Source organism: Lepidochelys kempii, chromosome 7, assembly GCF_965140285.1.
Source record: "Lepidochelys kempii isolate rLepKem1 chromosome 7, rLepKem1.hap1, whole genome shotgun sequence".
Lineage (NCBI taxonomy): Eukaryota > Metazoa > Chordata > Testudines > Cheloniidae > Lepidochelys > Lepidochelys kempii.
Window position 1 is genome coordinate 63563528 of NC_136386.1, and position 22172 is coordinate 63585699.

The following is a 22172-nucleotide window of genomic DNA, read 5'->3' on the forward strand; positions in this document are numbered from 1 at the left end:
TTTCAAGTGATGGAGACGGCCGTATTCACATTTGCAGGCTACACACACGCACATGGTAGGTAGTCAAATATCTAAATAGTCAAAATGTACATAAAAATAAAAATAAAAAAACTCCATCAGTCCAGCACCAACGTGTCTACCCGTCAAAAAATAATCTCTAATAGTGTCCATGGATGTAATGGTGGATTTACTTTTCACAGAGAGCGGAGTTAAAATTGTGGTCTTAAAGTGCTACAGAAGGATTTTGCAGCTCTTTGGTTCAGATCACACCATGATGACACCCTCTGGGCTGCAATAATAAACCACAATGGGGAAGCTGAGAATGGATTTTCACTCCCACTTCTGACTCTGCTTACTTTGTCTGTTCTCAACACAACCTTATAGATATTTTAATGTATTATTTTGGTGGCCTAGTGTTGATCTTTTATAATGAGCACATGATATGCCAATTAATGAAACAGTGCACTGAGGCATCATGAGCTATGGTTCATTTCAGGGAAGCACTCAATCACGAGAAATCTCCTACGTGACTTCAACATACTTTGCAAAGAATAATCTGTGACAGTAGATGGATGGGTCTCCTAGTTCAGGGGGGAAATCTGTACATGTGATGGGCTCATGGCTATTTTTCATGGGTGCGTGTGTGATGGTTAGAGTCCTAGAGAGCAGAAGTTCAATTAATGAACTAAGGCATAATCATTTTAGTAATGACTTGGTCTCAGATGCTAACATAAATTATTCTGGCTTTCAAATTTTACCATCCTATTCCACATATTTCTTTTGAAGTGCTACCAGCAGATGTTGCTTGCTACTGTCCAAAAAATCCACTTTTCTGTAAATAAGTAGTTTTTTTTAGGGGTTTTCTTAGGTTAGGGAATGTGTCTTACTCCATGTTTCTATAAAACACCATGAAAATTTGTGGTGCTACATACATTACTGTTTTAAATAAAATAAAAAAAAAACCCATAGGATACCATCATCCATTCCATTGGAACAGGGTAAATTAAAGACCGCTAATAATACATATCTCAATAAAGAATGTGGTGAGAGGTCACATAAAACCGGCTATCAACTGAATCACTATATGATTCCCTTCATGCTTGCCTGGAAGTTCACATGCAAAATTAAAATCTCTAAATCATAGATATGTTATGGCTGGAAGAGATCTCGAAAGGTCATCAAGTCCACCCCCCGTTCTGAGGCAGGACCAAATAAACCTAAACCCATACCTGGCAGCTGTTTGTCTAGTGTCACTGCCGTTTTTATAACAGCCCATAACATATCTGAAGACTGTTATCAGGGTCCCCCTCAGTCGTCTTTTCTCAAGACTACACATGCCCAAGTTTTTTTTTTTAACTTTTCCTCAGGGGTCAGGTTTTCTCAATCTTTTATCATTTTTGTTGCTGTCCTCTGGACTCCCTCCCATTTGTCCACATCTTTCCAAAAGTGTGGTGCGCAGAATTGGACATACCAGGACTGAATAGAGTGTGAAAATTACATTGTATTCGTTACATACAACACTCTGTTAATATACCCCAGAATGATATTGGCTTTTTTTTTTTTGGTAGCTGCATCACATTGTTGACTTGTATTCAGTTTTGATCCACTATAACCCTACTTCTTTATAGCAGTACTACTATTTAGCTGGCTATTCCCTATTTTGTAGTTGTGTATTGATTTTTTTTCCTTCTAAATTAAAATACTTTGCACTTACTTTAGTGAATTTCATCTTGTTGATTTCTGGCCAATTCTCTAATTTGTCAAGATTGTTTTGAATTTTAATCCAGTCCTCCAATGTGCTTGCAACCCCTCCTAGCTTGGTGCCATCCACAAATTTAGTAAGCATACTCTCCACTCCATTATCTAAGTCATTAATGAAAATATTGAATAGTACTGTATCCAGGACTAACCTCTGTGGGATCCCACTAGATATGCTTTCCCCATTTGGCAGCGAACCATTGATAACTACTCTTTGAATATGGTCTTTCAACAAGTTGTGCACCCACTATATAATACTTGAATCTAGACCACATTACCTTAGTTTGCTTATGAAATTGTCATCTGATACTGTGTCGAAAGCCTTACTAAACTTGAGATGATATGTCTACTGCTTCCATCCACTAGGCAAGTAACTCTCTCAAAGAAGGCAATTATGTTTGTTTGGCATCATTTGTTCTTGTCAAAGCCATGCTGGCTGTTACTTATCACCCTATCATCCTCTTAGTTGACTGCAGCAGAGGAGTAGTGTGGATTTTCTTCTGCAGGCTTTGATATGGTATCTGGCTTCAAATGAACTCTAATTTTTCTTTCATAGTGTAACAAGCAAGGCACTGGCTGGGAGTTCAGATCCAAGGGTTTAGCCCAGGATTTGAAAAGTGGTTTGGAATCCTTCTGGATGAAAGATAATTTATTATTATTTATATTATAGTAGGACCTTGAGCCCCCAACTGAGATTTGTAGGTTCTTAAGAATTTTTACATAATTTGTTCCAGTATCTTTCCACATATAGAAGTTAACTGACATTTTTAATTCCCCAGCTCCTCCCTTTTTAAAGATAGGTACTATGTTTGCCCTTCTCCGGTCGTCTGGGATCTCACCTCTCCTCCATGAGTTCTTGATAATAAATGCTAATGGTTTCAAGATTGCTTCAGGTAGTTGCTTAAGTAACTGGGACAAATTTCATCAGGCTGTGATTACTTGAATACATCTAACATGTCTAAATATTCTTTAAGCTGTTCTTTCCCTGTTCTGGGTTGTGTTCCTTCCCCCTTGTTAACATTAATTGTCTTGAGTATCTGGTGACCATTAACCTTTTTAGTAAACACTGAAGCATGAAACACCTCAGTCTTCTTGATGTCGTCTTGGTTATGAGTTCTCCTTCTCTGCTGAGTAGGAACCTACATTTTTCTTCTTCTAAAAGTAAAGATCAGTGTCTGGTGCTCACATTTAATCTAGATACTTGCGGCCATATTTTTAGATTCTTAAAGGTGCAGATGGGCATCTTGTGGGATTTACCAGAGTGCCTAAGTGAAGTTGGCATGTCAGTACTGTTGACTTTCAAGGGAAGTTAGGTGACTAACCTGTTGAGGCACTTCTGTAAATCCTGCTAGAGGTTCCTCTCTGCACTGTTAGGCACCTAAATACTTTTGGTAATATGGTTCATGGCTGACTTGGATTTATAGTGAACACTTCTGTCCCAACCTGATTCAGCATTCTTTAAGTAGCTCTAAGGATTGAAAAATGAATAACTTCTGCTTCACAAGATGTTTTAATGAAGTGATGACAGAAAATTCTGCTCACTCACTCTGTAAAGGAAGATCTTTTCTACCTGTGCTACACTAAGAATTTTCTGTAATAAAAGGTCAGATCTTTAATAGCAAACTTCTTGGGATTGCCATTAAGGAAAAGAAATGGAAATAATTAACTTTTGTGGTGCTAAAGCACCTCTTTCAGGGAACATCTTTGTAGGTTGAGATGTCCTACAGAAGATTAACAGGATTGCACCTGAATCAGGGTTACTTCAAACAATCATGTGATCTTCCTTTGGCAATGTCTGACGACTCTCTAAATTCAATGCTAATGTATAAGTACTTCACCTCAGCAAAATGTGCTTTCTTTCTGTCAGTTATGTACTGACTAAGAGAGCCATGAATGATCTCCTCCAAAAGGATAATCTGTGAATCAGGGGTTCAGAGGCATCAGAGTAAGTTACCACTATGTCTTGGTTAGGCTTGGGTAGCAGAAAAAGATGGATTTGTAATAATATTGTTACAATAATGCACTTTTTCCAAGGGCCTGATCCATTGTCCCCTGAAATCAGTTGGAGTCTTTCCACTTTTTTTTTTAATGGTTGCTGAATCTATCTTGATAGTTCTAACATAATCCTCTATATGTGAGGCTTAACTCTGCTGTATCATGTTAAAAAGTGACACTCTTGTCTGCCTTAATTTTCTCTCTGTAGCTACTTTCCCCATTCTTATGCAGAGTATTTGAGGATACATAAGAGTCTATGGAAAAGAGCATAAATGTAAATATAGAGTTGGTGGCTATCAACATACAAAAAATCTTAATGATAATTATCAGCATGAGCTTTTATACACGTGAGAAGTAAAATAGAAATTAAGTTTACAACAAAAGAAGAGTTTTTAGCAATGAAGCCATTCTTGACATTCCAGGGCCTATTGCTGCTGCTGCTGCTCCTAAGACATTGAGGTGAAGAAATAAAATAAACTCCATCTAAAAATAACAAAGATCATACAAAAACATAAATCAAGTATAAATAATAGCAATAAAAGTGAACTGAGGATTATTTTGAAAAAAAATTGTCTGTAGCAGCAGAAGTGGATGAGAACAGAGCATTGAATTGTTCTTGAATAGTTTTAGAATAATTGTCACTATTGTCAAAGCCAGTCCATTTTTAAGGTAAAAATAATATGTATGTACTGTGATAGATCCAGGCCAGTTGGGTACAGCAGAGTAGTAGAAGGCAGACATACTGGTCACTGGATAAGCAGTTTTCTGTTCCCTGACTGAGCAGAGCAGGGGCTGCTCCAGGCTAGAGTGGACACATGACTCCAATTAACCTGCAAAGAGTCAGGTGAGGCCGTTAAGGTAATGTGAACACCTGACTCTAATTAAGGCCCCTCTGATACTATAAAAGGGCTCACTCCGGTCAGGTCAAAGGGAGCCAGAGAAGAGGAAGTGTGGCTGAAGGTCTGGGTAATGAAGACACCCTCAAGCCACTGGAAAGAGAGCCCTAATGTAAGAGTGAAGAAGGCGTTTAAGAGAGAAAGGCAGGAGAGCTGTTAGGAAGTGGCCCAGGGAAATGTAGCAATTCTGGCGGTGAAAGGTCGGCTGCCAACAGCTGCTGCCATTAGGGTCCCTGGGCCGGAACCCAGAGTAGAGGGCGGGCCCAGGTTCCTCCCAACCCGCCACTACAGAAACAACCCCTGGGAGGGGAAGACAGGCCCCTGTCAAGACAGGAGGCTACACTCTTCTTGAATATGCCCATAGGGATAACAGAGACTGTGGGAGTTCTCTCACTGACCTTCTTGCTGGCTTATGATGAAAAGGGCTCAGTAGACTGTAACCCTGGCCCTAGAGAGAGAAGGGGTATGTGGAGGGTCGCAGTGAGCCTCTGAGGCTAACATAAACTGCCTGGAAGCCGCGGGGACAAGGTTGGAGCTCTGCCACAGTACATACAGCTTCTTTCCTGAGAATCAGCATTTTCTTGTATATAATTGAAAGAAATAAGGTTATATATAATCTTTTAAGGACTTTTATATTGTATGTTAACAAAATGAATACTTTTTCTTCGTTTAATCAACAGCCCAGCACCTGTTCAATCTGATGTGTGCTGTGCTGCTTAAATCTAACTTGCATTTCTCATGTTGCAGTGGATATTTAAATCTCATTTTCATATTCATTTAAGGTATCCAAGGTGGAGATATTTATATAGTGAGGAAAAGCCTGATCAACACCCAACTATACAACCATTTGGATGATGTTTCCAGAGTTTATTTCCACTTGGTATACGATGTATACCTCATGTTGTAACGCTGGGGTTTTTAAGTTGCTTTCAGTGAAGCATTTATTCATGTATACAAATTGAATAATAATGAATGCATTGCTGTGACACTCAAAGCATTTATATTCTTGTAGTGAAAGCGGTTTGTTGTGGGTTGACTCCTTTTTTTAATTCACTTTCTAGTGGACTGAATGTATTAGTGATGAATGTGCTATGAAAATAACTGTTTGTTTCCAAGTTGGAAAAGTTTAATGGCTCCAGAAATGGCTAACCATTTTACCACACAGTATCCATCATTTTGTCAAAGTTTTCATGTTTTGCAGTGAGCCACATGGAAAAAGAGAGAAGGAAAAAAGAATGACACAACAGCCAACTTCTTTCAATCTGTGCCGAAAACCTCACTTAAATTTAACCCCATTTGCCTTTATAACAATTCATGTGACATCTTCCTGAGGGTCATAGTAAATTTGATTGCCAGTTATTGTAATGTATTTTTAAATCAGTGGTGGTGCAACTATAAATGCTTTTTGCATTAATGTAATTGAATCCTTAACCCACAATTTTTGACACATAACAGATTTAGAAAGCCTGCTGGATCACTTGGCTGATGTGGTGCCCTCCTTGGAATATCTCAGTTTACTAGGAAACATGGCTTGCCCAAATGAACTGGTCAGCAAGGACAAGGATGAGGATGACTACCAGAGGTACAGGTTAGTATCTTAGCTCCCAAATATGATAAGATGCGTCCATTTCTTAATGCTGGATAGAGTCAGATGGCTAAAACCAGAGCATGTTCCCAAAATAACAAACCTATACTCTTTAGGCAAAGATGACTCCCTTAGGGCCAGATTTTGCTGTGTGTAGTGCCTTACTATTTGAATAAACCCACTGATTTCAGTGGAATTACTGGCAGGGGGCCCGGTTCAGGAAAGCATATAAGCATGTGTTTATTAAGTCCCACTGAAGTCAATGGCAGTTAGGCACATGCTTAAAGTGAAACATGCAGCACATATACTAAAATTGGAACGATACAGAGAAGATTAGCATGGCCCCTGCACAAGGATGACACGCAAATTTGTGAAATGTTCTTAAGTGCTTTCTTAAATAGAGATGAACTTAATTGTGAGTTTACGTGCTCTCTTTAGTCCAGCTCAGAGCGAGGCACTACTCACTGTGTGAGTAAGGGTGGCTGAATCTGGTGATTCGAATCATTAGCTTATCGTAGATCTACGTTCTTTTTTCCTGCAAAGGAATTATGAGGACTTGCTTCTTTCAACATACTTCAAAAGAAATCAATTAAGAATACAGAGAAGGCTCCTCTTTAGATATCACACTTCTCTGCTCAAAGAGAGAGCAGTCAGTACGTAGAGTCAAACCATGAGTCTTGAAATAAGCAAAATATCCGTGTGACATTTGAATGTCTTTTCATGAGCAGAGTTAGACAAAAGGTAGTTTGGCAATTAACAGGAACCACTTGGAAGTGGAAGCCTGGTAAAGTGTCCCCTCTTGAGTGTAGCCCTACAGAAATGTATCTGGGAATTAGTTATATGCAAATAGGTATATTTTTTGAAGAACAAAACGTAATATAAAGGTTAATTGTCATTGGTGATCACAGTGATTGAATATAGATCCAAGACTCTGTGGAATGCCTGCTGAAGTGACATCATTCTTCATAGCTGCTGCCCTCTGGCAGTGAGACATTATAATAAAATTCTATTTGATGTCATCTGAGCTTCTTTGCCCCAGTCAAATACGATCCCGGATTTCAGACCAAGAGTACTGGCGTTTTCCATGTTAGCTGACTGAAAATGGCCCTTTTGTTGAGTTAAACAAGAGGCAAAAAGCATGGTCAGTAAGCTATCTATCCAAGTGAGAAACTGAGCTTTTTCTTCAGCATGTTATCTAAGATATTGAAAACACTGATTGTATCTTTACACGATCAAAAGTGTTATGTAGGAGGTATAGTTCAACACATGCAGTAGAAAGGATAGGAGACCTGAAAGGAGGTTTGTTTGGAGAGAGCAGTGGCTTATTGGTAATACTGTACTTGGTTGAAATTTTGCTTGTGGAGTTGGCAGCGGCACTGCTCCCTTGAGTATAAACATTCTATATTCAGTATTCCCAACTTCTGAGAATAGTTTCTATGTATCTTTAGCCTAAAGATGTTAACTGCTAACAATCCTACTTTTGAATTCCACATAGCTATGGCATCTTGGTTTCCACTAAGTAACGTGGCCTAGATTTTATAAAATATTTTCCCATCACTTTCACCCTGAAGTGGAAGGTATGCCTAATACCTAGCTTACAAAAAGCCTGATAGTGCTGTCTCTATGTAAATTTATGTGACATTTTCACTAGAGAATTGCTTAAAAATGAATGATATTTCTACAGTTTACTGTTTTTCACTTTAAGTACACTTTCTGACAATATGTCTGCTATTAATCATTTAAGCAAAAGTAGTACGTTAAAGGAGCCATTCAGAGGCAAGAACCCATGGTTCATTTAGTGCTGTCTGAAAAAAATCTTATTGATTGACAATCTCTGCGGTTATGTGATGTAATATTTATAATATGTCACACAGCCATACATCAAAACAAGCATGTCTGTTGTTTCATTTCACTGCAAAATGTTGATTTCTATGAGGTCAAGGTAGTTTTAGGTCACAATGTGGCAAACCACTGTGTCAGAAATGTGAAGTGACTGGATTTATCTTTCTGTTGAAAACTGCAACACTGAAGTCCCCCCCCCCCATCAGATTTTTTTTTTTTGGCATTTTTGCGTCTATAAAAACAGTTTTAATTAACCAGTTTTAAAGTGAATCGCCTACTCCGTAGTTAAATAACACATAGCTCTGGAGCTGAAATGCAAACTTCCTGGTACTTTCCCATAAGCATTCATTGTATCTCATAAACTAGCCTTGTCTGCATGGTGCTGTAATTTAACTACTGGAGTATGAGCTGTAGAGTGCTTGGAAGTGTCACAGTTTAACTACCCTATGTAAACTCTGCTGGTGAGAACTCAAAAGTACTTAGTTTGTGTTACTGTAGTCCTGTTTGAAATGGGACTACATAAATGTGAACTAGTGACCTTTTAGTGCACACCAGCAAGGTTTACACAGGGCAGTTAGAGCACAACGTATTAGACCATTCTACAGTTCACATCCCCATAGTCTTGACTTGTCTATACAACAATTAGACATCTATGGCTGTGTCATAAATATAAAGGGAAGGGTAAACCACTTTGAAATCCCTCCTGGCCAGGGGAAAGCTCCTCTCACCTGTAAAGGGTTAAGAAGCTAAAGGTAACCTCGCTGGCACCTGACCAAAATGACCAATGAGGAGACAAGATACTTTCAAAAGCTGGGAGGAGGGAGAGAAACAAAGGGTCTGTGTCTGTCTGTATGCTGCTCTTGCCAGGGACAGAACAGGAGTGGAGTCTTAGAACTTTTAGTAAGTAATCTAGCTAGGTATGTGTTAGATTATGATTTCTTTAAATGGCTGAGAAAAGAACTGTGCTGAATAGAATAACTATTTCTGTCTGTGTATCTTTTTTGTAACTTAAGGTTTTGCCTAGAGGGGTTCTCTATGTTTTTTAATCTAATTATCCTGTAAGATATCTACCATCCTGATTTTATAGGGGGGATTTCTTTATTTCTATTTACTTCTATTTTTTATTAAAAGTCTTCTTGTAAAACACTGAATGCTTTTTCATTGTTCTCAGATCCAAGGATAGCTGACACTTGTGCTCCGGTGTCCCTCCACGCGGTGACCTTCTTCCCGCCCACACTCACAGTTTCCCTCCGCTCCAAGGGTATCTGGGAGGTATCTGGGCCTGTGGACCTCTGGTGTGATTCCGGTGCAATGAACTGTAATCTGTTGGGGTTCTTGGGGCAGTTGGCCTTTACATGCCCCAGCTCGTTACACTTAAAACATCGTCCAGCTGACGGGTCACTGGGGCGAGGAGGGTTGCTGGAGAACGGGGTGGTGGGACGATAAGGGGTCTGGAGGGTTCTTTGGGAGGTAGGTGGGGCTTTGGGTGGCCCCCGGGAATAGGGTGTGGTCTGGGGTTGTCCCTTCTGGTCTCCGCTCCAACTGCGACCAGTTTTCTTCTTCTCTGCCACCTCCACCCATCTGGCTCCAATCTCTTCTGCCTCAATTACAGTTTTGGGTTTCCCATCTAGGATGTATCTTTCTATTTCCTCAGGAACACCCTCTAAGAATTGTTCCATTTGCATTAGGAAGGGCAAATTTACTGGAGATTCAACACTTGCTCCTGATATCCAGGCATCCCAATGTTTCACAATGTGGTAGGCATGTCGGGTAAATGACATGTCTGGTTTCCACCTTAGGGCTCTGAACCTCCGACGAGACTGCTCGGGTGTTATCCCCATTCTGACTCTCGCCTTGGATTTAAACAGTTCATACTTGTTCATGTGTTCTTTAGGCATTTCAGCTGCCACCTCAGCTAAGGGTCCACTGAGCTGCGGCCTCAGCTCTACCATGTATTGGTCAGTAGAGATGTTGTACCCAAGGCAGGCCCTTTCGAAGTTTTCTAGGAAGGCCTCAGTATCATCGCCTGCCTTGTAGGTGGGGAACTTTCTGGGATGGGAAGTGGTACTTGGAGAAGGATTACTAGGGTTTGTTGGGATATTCTGCTGAGCCTTTATCTTCTCCATCTCCTCCACATACTTCCTCTCTTTTTCCTTCTCCTCCAGTTCTTTGTCCCTCGCTTCCATAGCTCTCCTGTAAGCAGCCGCTTGGTGTTGTTCTGCCTCCCTTTCTTGTTCCTTCTTCAGCTGCATGAGTTCTATCTGTCTTTCATGTTCCCTTAGTCTTTCCTCAGCCTGAAATTTGGCTAATTCGAGCTGTAGTCGAGCCGCGGATTTTGCCATTCTAACCTCTCTGTTTTTACTAACTTTACACCCGAGGTTTAGAAATAAACAAACAAAACTTGGCTGTAAAATTTTGCTGTGCTGGAATAGAATACCTATTCTCTGATAGTGATTGTCAGCCTACAGAAAAAGACAATTCCCTTGTCTCTGCTCTGGGCCCAAATTAAAGTAAAAAACCTCCAACTACTTGGAAACCTGCTTACCCAGCCCAAAGAAAAAAAAAATTCCTTTTCAAACCTGTGCTCCTTGTAAAACAAAAAAAATCAAAATCCTAAAAAAAAAGACCCTGCCACTTTTGTCTCCAGGCAAATGGGTAGAGCACACCCCCCCTATTTACTTTTAGGAAGAAAAGAAAAAAAAACCTCTGGGTTGGAAGACTGTGAATTTCTCTGCAGGAGTTAAGTACCCTGCCTCCAGGCAAAGAAAACCTGCAATTCACAAGATAATCCCCTTTTGTCTCTGCTTGACCACAAAGCAGAGAAAAAACAATCTGCTTTCAGAGTAACAGCAGTGTTAGTCTGTATTCGCAAAAAGAAAAGGAGTACTTGTGGCACCTTAGAGACTAACCAATTTATTAGAGCATAAGCTTTCGTGAGCTACAGCTCACTTCCTCAGATGCATATCGTGGAAACTGCAGCAGGCTTTATATATACACAGAGAATATGAAACAATACCTCCTCCCACCCCACTGTCCTGCTGGTAATAGCTTATCTAAAGTGATCATCAGGTGGGCCATTTCCAGCACAAATCCAGGTTTTCTCACCCTCCACCCCCCCCCCCCCACAAATTCACTCTCCTGCTGGTGATAGCCCATCCAAAGTGACAACTCTTTACACAATGTGCATGACAATCAAGTTGGGCTATTTCCTGCACAAATCCAGGTTTTCTCACATCCCCCCCACCCCCATACACACACAAACTCACTCTCCTGCTGGTAATAGCTCATCCAAACTGACCACTCTTCAAGTTTAAATCCAAGTTAAACCAGAACATCTGGGGGGGGGGGTAGGAAAAAACAAGAGGAAACAGGCTACCTTGCATAATGACTTAGCCACTCCCAGTCTCTATTTAAGCCTAAATTAATAGTATCCAATTTGCAAATGAATTCCAATTCAGCAGTTTCTCGCTGGAGTCTGGATTTGAAGTTTTTTTGTTTTAAGATAGCGACCTTCATGTCTGTGATTGCGTGACCAGAGAGATTGAAGTGTTCTCCGACTGGTTTATGAATGTTATAATTCTTGACATCTGATTTGTGTCCATTTATTCTTTTACGTAGAGACTGTCCAGTTTGACCAATGTATATGGCAGAGGGGCATTGCTGGCACATGATGGCATATATCACATTGGTGGATGTGCAGGTGAACGAGCCTCTGATAGTGTGGCTGATGTTATTAGGCCCTGTGATGGTGTCCCCTGAATAGATATGTGGGCACAATTGGCAACGGGCTTTGTTGCAAGGATAAGTTCCTGGGTTAGTGGTTCTGTTGTGTGGTATGTGGTTGTTGGTGAGTATTTGCTTCAGGTTGCGGGGCTGTCTGTAGGCAAGGACTGGCCTGTCTCCCAAGATTTGTGAGAGTGTTGGGTCATCCTTTAGGATAGGTTGTAGATCCTTAATAATGCGTTGGAGGGGTTTTAGTTGGGGGCTGAAGGTGACGGCTAGTGGCGTTCTGTGTAAAGAGTTGTCACTTTGGATGGGCTATCACCAGCAGGAGAGTGAATTTGTGTGGGGGGGTGGAGGGTGAGAAAACCTGGATTTGTGCTGGAAATGGCCCACCTGATGATCACTTTAGATAAGCTATTACCAGCAGGACAGTGGGGTGGGAGGAGGTATTGTTTCATATTCTCTGTGTATATATAAAGCCTGCTGCAGTTTCCACGATATGCATCTGAGGAAGTGAGCTGTAGCTCACGAAAGCTTATGCTCTAATAAATTGGTTAGTCTCTAAGGTGCCACAAGTACTCCTTTTCAATCTGCTTTCAGTTTCAACTGCTTTCTGGACTTCCTTTCCAAAGGAAAAAAAATTTCTTTTTAAAATCTGTATTTCTAGTTCAAAAAATCTCAACTGGATCTCAAAATGATTTCAGGTTAATCCCACCACTGTGCCACCATGTCAAGGTTCCTCCCCCACTCTGAACTCTAGGGTACAGATGTGGGGACCTGCATGAAAAACCTCCTAAGCTTATCTTTACCAGCTTAGGTCAAAACTTCCCCAAGGTACAAAATATTCCCCCCGTTGTCCTTAGACTGGCCGCTACCACCACCAAACTAATACTGGTTACTGGGGAAAAGCTGTTTGGACGCGTCCTTCCCCCCAAAATACTTCCCAAAACCTTGCACCCCACTTCCTGGACAAGGTTTGGTAAAAAGCCTCACCAATTTGCCTAGGTGACTACAGACCCAGACCCTTGGATCTTAAGAACAATGAACAATCCTCCCAACACTTGCACCCCCCCTTTCCTGGGAAATGTTGGATAAAAAGCCTCACCAATTTGCATAGGTGACCACAGACCCAAACCCTTGGATCTGAGAACAATGAAAAAGCATTCAGTTTTTTACAGGAAGACTTTTAATAAAAAATAGAAGTAAATAGAAATAAAGAAATCCCCCCTGTAAAATCAGGATGGTAGATATCTTACAGGGTAATTAGATTCAAAAACATAGAGAACCCCTCTAGGCAAAACCTTAAGTTACAAAAAAGATACACAGACAGAAATAGTTATTCTATTCAGCACAATTCTTTTCTCAGCCATTTAAAGAAATCATAATCTAACACATACCTAGCTAGATTACTTACTAAAAGTTCTAAGACTCCATTCCTATTCTGTCCCTGGCAAAGACGACTACAGACAGACACAGACCCTTTGTTTCTCTCCCTCCTCCCAGCTTTTGAAAGTATCTTGTCTCCTCATTGGTCATTTTGGTCAGGTGCCAGCGAGGTTACCTTTAGCTTCTTAACCCTTTACAGGTGAGAGGAGCTTTCCCCTGGCCAGGAGGGATTTCAAAGGGGTTTACCCTTCCCTTTATATTTATGACAGGCTAGCCCTTGTCAGCTGACTCGGGCTAAGGGGCTGTTTAATTGCAGTGTGGATATTTGGACTCAGGCTTACAGCCCAAGCTCTGGGATCTTCCCACCTTGCAGAGGTCTAGATCCCAGGCTCCAGCCTTATACTGAATGTCTACATTGCAGTTAAACAACACCACAGTTAAACAGCCCATTAGCCCAAGCCCAAGTCAGATGACATGGCCCATCCATGGGTTTTTAATTTCAGTGTAGTCATATCTCTAGAATGTGCCAGACAGTATTATAATCAAAAGGTCTTGGTATGTATACTTATTATGGCTACTGCTTTATGGAGAAAATTGACTCAGTAGTTACATAGGTAGGTGAGAGTTTCAAAGTTTTGCTCAAAGGGCTGTGGTCAGGTAGTTGAGGCCCAAATTTGAAGGGACACATCTTGCAAAATTCATAGTATAGTCACCTCCATTCCAGTCAGTCAGAGTTCAGAGTATTTAGTTTCATAGGACTCTGTGCCTTACAAAATTCTGCCCTAATTTTTTTAAAAAAGAGAAAAAGTTTGACACAACCTATATGAAATTTAAAAAACAAAAACAAAACACCACACACACCAGAGCCTTTTGTTTTGAATTCAAACCTTCTGGTGCTTGCAACCTGAACATTGCTACATCCTACAGATGTGTGAGAACCAGAAAGTATGTGGCTAGAAATCAAGGTTTTATCAACTATTTTTGTTGTAACAAGCTGAATGGAAATGCAAAAAGCAAAAAACTAAACCAAACAAAACCCTACAAAAACGTAATCCAGTGGTGAAAAGTCAAATATATTTTTCAGCTTTTCAGTTTTAATTATCTAAAGTGCTGTTAGTTGCACAAATTAAAAAACGAATTTTAATGTAATTTTTTAAAAGTTATAGCATATCTAAATACATGTGGGATGTTATATACATAATTTTGCATATGAAATTATTCTTTCAGCAAGGCCCTGATCCTCTGAGATCCATGGTGTTGAATGTGTTTAAAAAACTGTTTTTGTAAAAAAAAAAAAAAAAAAAAAAAAATCTTTCTGTTGAAATTTTTTTACAAAGAAAAGCTATTTCTCAACTAGCACTATTGAAAATGCTGGAACAGAGTGTTTTTTGTTTTTGTGAAGATTATGTATATTTTTTAAATGTGAGTTCAGTTTCCTTTTTGTGTGAAATGCTATTGTTTAAAATGTTTACCAACATTACATTTTTACATAAGTTTATTTCAAGAAATAGTGTCTTTAATACTTTGGGGGGTTGTGGGGCGGGAAGCGGGGAGAGCAGCTCATGGGTATGTGTGGGATAACTGGGCATTAAGAGCCGTATATTAAAATATAGGGGAAGGAGGAAAGCCAGAAAATATTCCAGTCCAAAAAGGAAACATAAAGAAAGTGGCCTGAAAAACAGTGTGCATTCTAAATAACTTCACCTACAGTCTCTGCTTTGAAGATTGCAAGAAAGCAAAGGTCATGACCCAGAGATCAAAGTAACAGAAGTCAACACAATAATTGCTGGTTGCTTCTCTTGTACCCACACTTGGTCTCTCCTATGGGTGTGTTGTTTGTAGTGAAAACTTCAAACATGTTGTTATTGAACTGTGAAAAATCATCTGGGTCAGAATGTGTTACCAAGCATTTGTTAATGCTGTAGGTGACCTCACCTATTTTTATTAAAGCGAGATAATTGTGAGGGGTGTGTACCGTGTGTGAAGTTTTTAGTGCTTATTCATTCTTCTTTGCTCCTTATTGACATTTCCTGGTGCATTCATTAATAGCACTGTTGACATGGAAACAAAGGCAAGTGGAAACAAAAGCCTGAGTTTATTTTAAATTAGCTTTAAAAGTACAATATGCTATTTTTGGCAGAGAGGAGTAAATGGTGATAACCTTATAGAGTCCTCTTAAGATACAACCATAAGAAAGGAAGTTCATACATTTTGTACAGATTAGCTTGCTGAACTAAATCAGTTGCTCTGCACGTGTGGTCCTGCAAAATTGCAGCTCCTCTTGTGAGATTTTCAGCCTTCTTGTCAACTATTGCCCTTATTGAGAGCACACTACCTTTTGGTTTTAATTTTTTTGCTTATTGTATTTTATAAATAATATAAACTCCACAACTATGTATATCAAAAGGAGAAAAAGAAAGGAAATCTTTTCCATAAGGATAATGAACTATTAACAGGTGCAAACAGGCATAGGCTAATATTACTCATCTTATTGATGATGATGATATTTTGCCTTTCACCCAAGGCTTTTTTATTTCAACAGTGTCTAGAAAGAGAGAGAGAGAATTACAGCAAACAGCGCTTGCCAAACATTAAATAAGCCCCACAACTCCAATGTGAGAGTCACAATAGAAGCCAAGGAGCCAAATCTCAGTAGACAATCTAGCCCAATGCCTTAAAGTCAACCATTCATTCCCTCTGGGTTTGTTCTGATCTCTCACCAGTTTTACACTGGTGTAATATACTTCACTTCAGTGGTTTGTACCAGTGTAAATGAGAACAGGCTCAGGCCCTCTAATCCTGCAAGTGAGGTTATGGACATTCATGAGCCTTCAGGCTACTAGGGTTTGAGGGAAAAATATAGTAATACAATAGTTGAAAGGTTCCAATAAAAATGAAGATTTTAAAATGTTCTTAATCCAAAACTTTGCCCATCTATTTTGTTGCACATATGGTACTAGGAATGCTAGACTTTTCTGGATGTACTACTCTCTATCCTTCAACCCAAAATGAATTTTGTGCCATGAATTTGTTTACAGCATAATATGTATTTTTTTAAAAGTAAGAGAAAAGGAGAAAATTAATGGTCTTTGTATAGTTTAACCTTTGTTCCTTCATTACATGCTCAGTGTAACAGTTTTTTCTTCTATTATGTGAACTTCTATATATCCACTTCTCCTATAGGGTAAGAAGAGTCAAAGATCCATTTCCAATGGGCAACTTCATTGGCACCCTGTAGCTTTCTTTTTAGTCTGGTTCAAGAGTGATTATGTTCTCTGGTGCCATAAAGCCCAGCATATTCTGCAACTTGTGCCTGCTTTACGATGGGAGGTAATCTATGAATCCGCATGCACATGAGAGTGCAGATGCTATGACATTGTATGACTTTTCTTGTTATGGACTCCTTGACTCTAGAACAGAGATTTCCTAGAATTCCCAGTAGTACTAATGAATAATATGTTAATGCCTGGCAGTGATTTCTGACCCCTTAAACCTAAATGGTTAATGAAATATACCTCCAAGTAATATAAAGTGTAAATTAACACATTATAATTATTTAATGCAGCACATAAGGACCTGCTTTGCTTCAATGAGTTTTGGATCAGGACCCAGGTATTTCACATACATGTTTAAAACAGCTTTCCTTACCCTCCCGCCTGGTGTTTTTTGCCCAGTTCCATTTGAGGCTGGTTTCAGAGTAGCAGCCGTGTTAGTCTGTATTCGCAAAAAGAAAAGGAGTACTTGTGGCACCTTAGAGACTGAGCTGTAGCTCACGAAAGCTTATGCTCAAATAAATTGGTTAGTCTCTAAGGTGCCACAAGTCCTCCTTTTCCATTTGAGGCTGGACTCTTATTTATTGAAATGTCAGATCCTCTCCAAGGACTTTGTGAATGGTTTTCTTGTCTGTCCCGAGGCTCCAAAACACAGGCTCTGTCTACAGCGGGTAGAGTACTGGTGCTACACACAGAGCTACATGCTGCTGTGAAAGGCAGGCTAGGTCCAGGCTTGTCGCTGCAGTGGGTAGCTATACACGGCAGTGAAAGGTTCAGGCAGCAGGGAAAAGCTCTGGTAGCTCCCTCCTGTCAGAGCCTTTCCCTTGTTTCCAGAACCTTTCCCCACTACCTCCCCTCACTGGAGCCTTTCAGTGTGGTGGGGAAAGACTCTGGCAGTGGGACACTGCACTGCTAAAAATAGTCTAGATGTGGGAGGCACTGCTTGGGCATGTAGAGAGCTGTATAGGATATTGGGGTTCAGGGGTTCAGATGTCCAGGGCACTTCGTTCTACTCGTCTAAGCTGTGCCTCATGGTCTACGCTGCTGTTCATACCCATGCCAGCTGGGAGTTCAAAGTCTGCACTCTGCCTACCTCTGGAAGTGTAGATGTACCTTGAGGAGTACATTTTAAAAATAAGTTACATAGAGCTTTCGATTTGCAAATCACTTTATAAACATTAATTAATACCCACAATATCCCTTCAAGGTAGCTAAATGTTGTTACCCCCATTTTACAAATAAGGAAGCTGACATGGAAAATCTGTGACCATAGGGGCTGGAACTAGGGGTGCTGCTGCACCCTGTGACTTGAAGTGGTTTCCATCATATATAGGGTTTATAGTTTGGGTCAATGGCTCTCAGCACCCCCACTATACAAATTGTTCTAGCACCCCTGTCTGTGACTTGTCTAAGGCTGTGGAGTAAGTCAGTGTTGGAGACACTATTATTATTTGTTCACTGTTTGTATATTATGCATATAAAACTGCAAGTGTGTGTGTTGATTTAGTATTATAACTCACAGCTTCCTAAGTCTGGTTCCAGTACTCTGACTTCAACACCTCTCTCCAGTATTATATGGAGAATTTCCTCCCCAACTTTCATTAACATTGGTGGTGGAGTTGTATAACTGAATCACCAACCTGTGCATCCCTTTGAAAATGTCCCCTTAATGTTTTGACAGGTCTGTGTAAAAAATGTTAAAACAATCCTAATCACATGGAACACTTATGAAATTGGTAAATGAATCCTTAGCCAATATTGTCATTTCCACTTATTTAAAGCTGAGATAAAATGGAATACAATATTCTGTGCTGGGTTTTTTTTCTCCACCTACAGCTACAAGTGATCTTGACTTCTGTTTTGTGTTGGTCCCCTTTGTTAGTTTACTTTCCTAACACACTTGGGGGCGAAAAAAGTTTTGGACAAAAGATGATTTCGGTTTCCTTGCATAGCCGGTTTCCTTTGGGTCTTTACATACCTTCCTAGCATCCCTTTCCAGAGCGCACCACTTTCCTCATCACTACAGATAATAACCTTTTTTTCACAGTACTGCAAAGATGGTGATCCCCACAACAGCAGTCTCAGGGCACCTGCAGCAGTACTAAGATTCAAAATGATCATAAAAAACCCCAACTGACCCCTAAACTAAAACAAAACATTCCAAACTTGGATTGTAAAATTCAGATGGATTTTTTTCATTCAGTGGTGTTCTTTTAACTGGCAATGGTATAAGTCTAAAGCAGTTGCAATGTGTCATGCAATTTATAGATCCCAGTGCCTGCCATAAAGTATTTTATGATAGCTGCACTCTGTGTTATTAGTAGCTGTCTTTTTCTGCAGCCATCGGTGTTTGATAATAGTCTTAAAACACCCAAAATTACTTACCTGCAAGCAACATTCCAGATAGTCCCTGTTGACAGTTTGAATAAGTTTAGTGCCCTTTTGTTGTACTTTACCTTCAAAACAAACTGATTGAACCATCAATAGCTCCTGGAAGCTGACAGAGGCATGTCATCTGAGCTAACCTTCTGATAGTAGGTTATCTGTGGGAGTTAACCTCCATGCATTGTTAACTGAAATGTTTTATGTACTATGCAACTTTAGGATACTGCTGTGATAACCTTAGTAACTAAGTCATACATCACAGCAAGGAGATTTTGTGCAACAAATAACCCTGGATAATATTTACAAGGGTTGAATTGATATTGTAGTGTTCATTCCTTGGCTTTAGTAATCTTTTATAGTATTTTTATGGCAAATTGGTTAGGCTGAAGTTGCATCACAAATGAAATATATTACTAACTAAAATATACCTTGAAGTCGTATGCTGTCCTTAAACAAGTGTTTTATTAAAAACCTGTTTAATTATAACTATAACATTCAGTTGTAATTTAATTTTGGCTCTTTTTAAACTACATCATTATTGGGATACTTTACTCCTAATGATAGATAGCTTTTTAAAGTCTGTTACAGATTGCCTTTGTGTTTTATCATCCCCTGCAGAACCTCTGCCCCACTAGGAATCCAGAAAATACTTCTGTCCTGTGACACAATTGGCTATTTATTTTATGGGGCCTTTCTTAGCTAAGGCCCTAATTCTGGAATATTTTTAAAAAAAACGGGGGTGAGAAAAGGAGAAAAATCTCTTGTAGAAACAATTCTGTTATAAGTTTAAGTTCTCTTAAAATGATAGAGAGACTGACGTTTAGGGCTGTGCTCCAAAGTCAGCAAAAATGACAGGGCTGTCTTCATCTGTTGTCAGTTTTGTTGCTGCCTGCTTTTTGATGGCATCTTTCATTCCATCATTAAACATTTGCTGATTTTCTAATACTGATGTTTTCTTCACCTGAATATTCATCTTTTCTCACCCTACACTTAGTGGGTGTCTTTGCTCATTTGGAGCTTCGCTCTTGACATATTATTTCCTTCTGTACATGTCTTCATTTGAAAGAATCTGTTGTCATCCGAGCTTTTCTGCCAGTAACACAAGATGGATATATTCTCTTCCAGGGAAAGATACGGGGCAGCAGAATGTCAGAAAGGACTGGAAGGGCACCCAGGAAAGATGGGAGGTGTCTGGGAGTATGGCAGTATCTCTAATATCTAGCTAAACCGAACAAATGGTCTGTCTTGGGACATGATCTACGTAGCAAACTGACTTGCTTACTTTATTATTATTATTTCACTGAAGTGCATAGGCTGATGATTCATATTAAAATTGTAGACCATTTTAATGTGTGTCAGTGAACATATTCAATTTGCTTGTTAAAAATTTACAAGGCCATTGCCTCAGAGGAAAGGTGTATATAGCTGAAAGGCTGCTGTGTCGAATTTTTTTTGTCTGGATGTAGAAAGGTTAAATAATAAAAACATTCATGTGATGTGCATGAACTCTGTTAGTCTCACAACTTGGGACAAATTTGGAATCTCTTTGAGTTAATCATAGAACCATAGGGTTAGAAGGGACTGCAAGGGCCATCTAGCCTAACAAGATGCAGGATTTGTTCTGTTTAAGCCATCTAAGATGACTATGCAGCCTCCTTTTGAAACCTACAGTGAAGGTGATTCCAGGACTGAGAAATACTTGAAGGTAACTCTGATCTTTAAAATAATAACACTATTTTTCTCTTTAAAATATAGCCATCTGCATTGTGCAAGGTTTTCTGGGACTTCTGGATGTGTGTGAGTTCTTTCAAATGCCAGAGGGAGTCAGTATGATTACCAGTTTGACTGACTGACTGACTGATTTAGTGTTTATGGGAAGCAGCTAGGCATGGGGAATATTATCAATCACCTTTCCACCCCCTGCCAGGAAAGAGTCTGGCACTTCCTCCCTTTGCAGAGTCTGTTTCACATCTGGTTGACTGAATGTAAATAGGAGGTACTTGAAGTAGTTAGATATTATCACCTTCCATGGTTGTGTGTTTGGTTTTGCTTTTGATTCATGCCATGCTTTCTACTTCTATATGTAAGGAGCCGTCAGTATTTTTCAAGCCAATGAAGCTTTTGTTATCTGATCAAAACATGCAGTTACAGAGAACTAGCAGTGGGACTAAACAAGAACTTTGAATCTGAACGCCTGTCCAAAATTTGTGAGTGTGCGTGTGTGCGCACTTTAGAATCTAAACCTGAGCCAGGTTTAGATGCATGGGGCCCATATCAGTAACGAGACAAAACTGGAACTATACCTCCAAACTGTGGCAGGGTCAAAATTCCAATCTTGAAGCCAGATCCAAATTATATTGCTCAGTACCATCTCTAGATAAAGACTTGTTTTTAATAAGACTCTTAAATGCCCTTTGATGCACAGCATACATCACTGTGTACCTTGGAATATTATCTTTAATGCAGGTGACTTTCTAGGGTATGTGATGGAAAGCTGGATCAAAAGCCTAATATACAATTTACCTGATGTTGCTAACAATGATGATTGTTGTATTTGTAGCAAAAGTCAATAAAAGTTTGAAGGTGAGTTTGTGACTGAAGACCTGAGCATTACAGAACTGCACAGCAGGTGGAGAAGATTTTGTTGGTTTTTTGTTTTTTTTTTTTTACATAACTCCATGCCCAAATTGTCCAGCAGGATATCGGATAACATTATACTTAACAAATTAAAAAAAATTTTGGAAGCTGTGCTTATCAAAATCTCTGTATCTAGTCTCTGTTTTTATGTTCTCAGAAAGCTGCCTTTTCCAATTTGGCCCATTCATGGGCATGTCATACATCACATAATGGTTCATTCGGGTGTGCACCTACAGCAGAGTGTCCCTGGTCCACTTAGTATTGCATTCACGAAGGGAAAATATCAGTTTCCTGACATAGACAAAGTAGAGTAGGCTAGATCAGAGGGAGTGGGTGAAAGGTTGGGGAAAGAAAGGTCATTTCAATTGTATATTTTTTTGAGTCATATAATTTGTGAAGATGGATTTGTATGTCAATGTGGATTTTAACTTTCAAACGTTTTGTCATTTCTTTTAGGTATTTTGTTCTGCACAAATTGACCAACCTGAAATTTCTGGATACTCGGAAAGTAACCAAATGGGAGCGTGAGGAAGCCTTGTTACGAGGTGCTTTCATGAAAGTGGTAAAGCCCATGGATGCTAAGGTAGGAGACTAAATGGAGATTATAACATACACTGATCCCACAAATCAGAGAAAAGTAACTATGCATACCTTCGTTAAACAGTAATATATCTTTAAAACAAGTATTCTGAA

The 22172-nt window shown here is 39.6% G+C and overlaps 1 protein-coding gene and 1 non-coding gene across 2 annotated transcripts in view; both read left to right on the top strand.

Annotated features, from left to right (window-relative positions):
- LRMDA (leucine rich melanocyte differentiation associated) overlaps positions 1–22172 on the top strand; it is a 464379-nt gene that overhangs the window by 43029 nt on the left and 399178 nt on the right. Inside the window, exons 3-4 of the mRNA XM_078853926.1 lie at positions 6105–6237; positions 21936–22062. Coding sequence (XP_078710052.1) covers positions 6105–6237; positions 21936–22062 — 260 coding nt within the window. The remainder of the gene's footprint in view (positions 1–6104; positions 6238–21935; positions 22063–22172) is intronic.
- On the top strand, positions 6521–6624 carry LOC140915415 (U6 spliceosomal RNA). The gene has a single exon (XR_012160151.1). It is a non-coding gene; the product is annotated as a U6 spliceosomal RNA (small nuclear RNA).